The sequence below is a fragment of the Dipteris shenzhenensis genome, chromosome 3 (genome assembly GCF_047967505.1).
Source record: "Dipteris shenzhenensis isolate YYH24624 ecotype China chromosome 3, Dip_SZ_1.0, whole genome shotgun sequence".
Taxonomy (NCBI): domain Eukaryota; kingdom Viridiplantae; phylum Streptophyta; class Polypodiopsida; order Gleicheniales; family Dipteridaceae; genus Dipteris; species Dipteris shenzhenensis.
This window is the reverse complement of record NC_141598.1, coordinates 38376851-38382211: the sequence shown is the minus strand read 5'-3', so window position 1 is coordinate 38382211 and position 5361 is coordinate 38376851. Positions and strand designations below refer to the sequence as shown.

The 5361-nt window shown below is 48.7% G+C and overlaps 1 protein-coding gene across 1 annotated transcript; it reads right to left on the bottom strand.

Annotated features, from left to right (window-relative positions):
• Nucleotides 1-3441: 3441 nt before the first annotated feature.
• LOC147903763 (uncharacterized) lies at nt 3442-4979 on the bottom strand. The gene has a single exon (XM_087372876.1). The coding sequence runs from the start codon at nt 4912-4914 to the stop codon at nt 3844-3846; it is 1071 nt and encodes a 356-aa protein (XP_087229002.1). The 5' UTR covers nt 4915-4979; the 3' UTR covers nt 3442-3843.
• Nucleotides 4980-5361: the final 382 nt, after the last annotated feature.

Below are 5361 nucleotides of genomic sequence, written 5' to 3'. Positions count from 1 at the left end.
TTTGCGGAGGCCATGACACACTTTCTTCGAGCTCGTACCACTGGTCTTCGCAGAATGCGTCTCCCTATTCAAGAGGATGCCGAGTTGTTGGACTTCGAGTATGCAGACGACACAGCTCTATATGTGCAGGATGATGTCGAGTCACTGGAGCGAGTGAGACTATCCCTAGAGATTTTTTGCCTTGCGGCTGGGGGAAAAATCAACTAGCATAATTCAGCCACTTTTCTTACAGATTTGGGAGCTAGCTCACAGTGGGGTATTTTCTTGGGGTTTCGCTGGATCCCTAGAGGACAGACGACACGTTACCTGGGATTCCAGGTAGGCCTGGACATCACACCGGCTCAGCAGTTCTTACCGGTCCTAGCCTCCATACGACGGAAGCTTGCTTTCTAGAGCACGGCTCGGCTTTCCTTGGCAGGCAGGGCCCTTGTGGTCAACCAGGTCCTTCTTGCCACTACCTCGTATGTGGCCTCTTGCTAGTGTTTTTCGAGGTCTTGTGTAGCCCAGCTGAGGAGATTGGTGCGGAACTTCCTATGGTCAGGTTCAGACGGTTCCGGCACCACCAGAGCTAGGGTCGCTTGGCAGACGGTCATTCTTCCCCAGGCAGAGGGCGGCCTTGGCATTATAGATCCAGAGCTGCAGAGTCAGGCACTTCTTGGCAAGCTAGTCATTCACGGTCTAACCCCAGGAGGACAGACGTGGAAGCTCTTGCTACAGCATGGTCTCAGTGGGTGTACTCCCCAGAGAGGGGGTGTTTGGCAGCCTTCCATTAGATGGATCTTCACTTCAGCTCCTTTGACTCAGCCCCATTCCCCTTTCCTCCGTAGCCTCATCTCGGTATGGAGGAAGCTGCGACACAGCCTTTCTCAGGTTCCCCCTAGCTGCCGAGAGGAGACAGACAGACAGCCCTTGATCTGGAGCAGCCAGGTGACAGATGATACAGGTCGTCAGCTTGGAGAGAGATCCCATATCCCTTGGGCACTCTGGGTGCATGGGCCCGCACGCTCGTTCTGGGTTTGGAGGGACGTCTACAGTAGGATGAGCCCAGGCGAGCTGGCAGCAACAGTAGGTATGGCACGTGGGATCTAGGCTCGGCGAGCGAAGATTGATGCTGCCATCCCTGCATGTTGGAGGATTCCCGTAGGCACCGGACAGCTTTTCCCGAGGATGAGAGGTGGCTAGGACAGTTCACTCCACGAGGCATTCCTTTGGTGGTGGCAGGCCTCTTCTCGAATTCTTCGGTACATTTCTTCTCCATCACTTATGACAGTCGCCTACAGAGCAGAGAGGCCGTGATCGACCCCCAGCTTCCCTGGCAGTGCCTTCGCATTGTAGGGCTGCAAGGGAAGACTTGGCATATAGACCCCCTGATTATGCAGGACCAGGATTGGAGACTCTGGATATGGGAGGGCCTTTCCTTGTCAGAGGTGGAGTGGGACCCAAGGGAGTGGCTTTGGCCACCATCGGAGACCTCAGAGAACCCTACCCCCTTCTTTTCTTACAGTACACGCACAGGCCGGCGTGCTCTTGGGGCTCTCCAGCATGGGCTACCCACACAGGCACATAGGTGGTATGCCCAGGGGATATCCTTGGTCTTTCTTCGCACCTTCTGGAAGACTCTTTGGGCCAGTTGGCATCCGAGGAAGATCTCCTACTTCCTTTGGATGGTGGCACACAAGGGGCTTCCAGTTGGTAGCTGGCTGAGAGAGATGGGGCAGGAGGGGCATTGTCAGATGTGTCTTCAGGAGGAGGAGTCCCTGAAGCATTGCCTTTGGAGCTGCTCCCACACGCAGACGGTTTGGAAGGGAATCATGGGGATCTTAGCTAGGGCTACACCCGAGCTAGGACCGATCACTTGGGGAGCCGTTTGTTGGTGCAGCACTGAGCCGGGACATCACTTGGCCTATGAGTTCTCTAGACACGATCCCGTCTTTTTCATCACGTAGGCCACTTGGGCATACATGGACAGCTTCCCGTGGCATTTGACAGAGACAGATGCAGGAGCGACACCTCAGCACCCAGTTTGGGAGATCATAGGGAGCATCACAGGTTGGCATATCTAGACTTCCAGATGCGCGCAGACTGTAGGAGCTCAGACTTCTTCTACCACCCAGACCCTCGCAAATATCTGGAGCATGATCATTCACACGCTCAAGGGTCAGTGGGATCAGATTCAGGGAGAATCTTGGGCAGGGAAGGAAAAGAGACGACGTTTCCTTCGCGACTGGGACCACCGGGAGCTATTCTTCCAACACTCCACTCAGAGTCTTCAGTGGCATTATGCCCCTCCACCGTGGCTATTTGTCCACTCTCCGATGATTATGCCCTAGGAGGCTTGTATTTAGCTTTTTGACTTCTCGGGCTGAATCTGTTTTGTGATTACAGCCCGCTGGCCTTCAGGCCTTCTTGTACTCTCACTTTCAAGTAATATAACTAGCACTACTTTTTGCGCAAAAAAAAAAATGGCAACAAGGGAGTCAGCTTCTCCCCCTCCCCCCTCTTCATAAATTGAATTCCAGTCTTCAATTTAAACTTAATAGACGATGGAAAATCAATTGGAATGTAAGACAATGAGAATTTAGGTTCAGCAACTGCTGGAAAAGGGACATCAGCCCCAAAAAGTCTTGCCTGCTTTGGTTAATCTTACATCATGCTGTGTGGACCTCCATGAGGGCTTTAAGGATAGGAAAGGCAGATGGTAAATGTTGCCGCTGCAAAACTAAAAATGAATCCCTCCAACATTTGTTTATGGGATGCAGCTTTAACATTCCCGCACTAAATTGGTTTGTTTAACAAACTCATGTCCTACATCCATCCTTCTTCTATTTCAGCTAAGGAACTCCTTCTAGGAGAAATCTATGGATTGCCAACAACTCTTTGGAATAGTATAAGAGCAGCCTACTTGTGGAATGTTTGGATTAGCCGTAACGAAATGCTCTTTCAAGATACTCATAAAGATATACTGCATCCTCTAATCCATGACATTTGTAAGCAGATTGAAGACTCTTTCAAAGAGGTAAGGAAGAAGATGCAGGCCCTGGAGCAGAAGATGAAATGCCACACGTACAAAGAACAAGATCCCAAGTTGGCTCATATGGAGGAGAACCGGGTCAAACAGGAAGAAATCCTCGTAGCCCTGTCACTACTCAAAAATCAGATCTTAAGCTTGCTGTAGACTGCTAGCAAAATCCTCTTTAGATGAGAGACAGTTGCACCTCCCTTTTGAATAGGACTTCCCTTTGGTAATCCCCCCAGCACGTTGGGGTTGTTGACTTTGCTTCAGGGCAGCGCTGTAATCTTTGTCTTTTCTTCCATTTTAATATAATTGCAGTTTTTCGAAAAAAAAAAAATCTTTGAAATCGTGAATCCTGACACCAGACATAAGCGCAAGCATTTCAGGTGCAATTCGCATCAGTTTACACTTCTGCATCTGCCGATTCATTGCATCCAATAAAAAGTTCAGTGATTGCAAATCCTGTCGATCAAATGTTTACAACTGTCAAGTACCATTGATAAAACTCTAAATGTAGCAGTCACATTATTGTTCCATATAGACATAAAAGCAGCAAAGAACATAACAACAAGTTTGAGAACAGCATAAAGCTCCAAGTGTACAGGCTGCATCCCCATTGATTAGCTGATGGGTTGCATTGTTCACTGGTTTGATCACAGCTTGATACTATCTTAAGGTTGCCCGTTAGCTGGACACCTCAATTCGAACATGGCTGCAGAAAAAGTGATGATCGGCAGACCTGTGGACTGGAGAGTAATAGGATGGATAGAAAGAGCGGTTGTAATATAGTGGGATGGATTCTTATCAGGGTAGCAAATACAGCTCCTTGCCTACTTGGAGCTTTCCTCGCTGGATTGCTCCTTGAGAACAATTGCCCATGACAGCTTGGGAGCAATCCCCTTCCTCTCGTCCACAATTACATAACCCATGTGACCAGAAAACATGAGGGTCTTATATTCCATTCCGTTGTCATCAACTAACACATCCACTGTAAGGTAACCAGGAGGTATGGCACCAGTGTCTATGACCGGAAAGTCCAGATTCTTGTTTCCAAGACTGAACTTGTCTGCCTGCCAGGTACCCTTCGTGTTGAACACACAGAAGACTGAAACCCAACCACTCAAGTATGCACTACCGGAGCCAAACCTACTGCAGTGGCAGATTTTGCTCCAAAAGTCGAAATCAATGTTTCCCTTGCTGGTTTGTACCAGCTGGGCTGTGATCGTCTTGAGCATGCCAGCCCACTTAGAGCAAACACTGCCATAATTCTCAAGTTTGTCTATGCGGCTATGGATATCTTCCCAATCCCGTGCACTGCCTGCAAGAGTGACTTGAGGGATCCCACACATGAGACGACACCTGTATTTGAAGTAATTCTTCATTGTCGCCATCAGGGCCACGCTGCCAACGATAGTGTCATCATCGGTGGTGGTGGAGAAATTGGGAAGAATCCAATCACAGATGCTACGGTCTTTTACGTTTTTCTTTAGCTCCTCGGTCATTTGCTGTGCCAACTTGCCATAATCAGCTGACAATAACGTTCCGATACCGTAAACTACGAGCTCTTTCTTCCCCTCCTGCTCCACAAACATGGACCTCATGGCCTCTGCGTTTCCGTTCACGTAAAGTCCGAATTGAGTCACTATGGCTAGCCATACGTCATCAGGGCGAATCAGGAGATTGTGGTGCCGATTGTAGGCATCCAGAATCCCGTGCACAAAGCCATTAGCTCTGGGGCAAAAGTGGCCGATCAGCGTCCGCTTGCTTTCCTGCAGGACTTTTCCGCATCTTTCGTGCCTGTATTCCTCAAGATTGGCCAAGTAGTGCGTGCCGGGGGCACCGTTGACAATTCTGACGATGGAAGCAAGATGATCTGCAACCTTGAAAGTGACACCAGCCATGGTGAAGGAGATGTGCGACGTACAGTAAGGGCTCAGGGAGACTATCCAACATTGCTTCGTCTTCTTTCTTTTGGGCAAAGAAATAGTTTATTATATTATAATCATATGATTTGTACAATGAAGAACTCTATTGCACGTAATCCCTTGCGTCAGCATTGCGTTAATGATTTGGGCTTCGTGCATTTTTCAATCTACAGTGTACAATTATCTCTCCATCCGAACTTTTCATTGCGACGCGTAAAGCAAAAGACACATGCCTTCTTCCATTCTACGTACGTATGGTTGTCCTCCCTTGATTATCTCACGATCGAGGACACTACTTGGAATCTTGTCTACTTCTTAGTCACCCCAAGAAATGTTGGAGTGGTTTCATGATGATGGCAACATAGAAGAGATGGAGGCCTTACTTCTTGTTCTTGACGACCTAATAATGGATCTGCACATTAA

Excerpts from the sequence above, each read along its gene's own strand:
- LOC147903763 (XM_087372876.1), bottom strand. The coding sequence starts at position 4,914 with ATGGCTGGTGTCACTTTCAAGGTTGCAGATCATCTTGCTTCCATCGTC.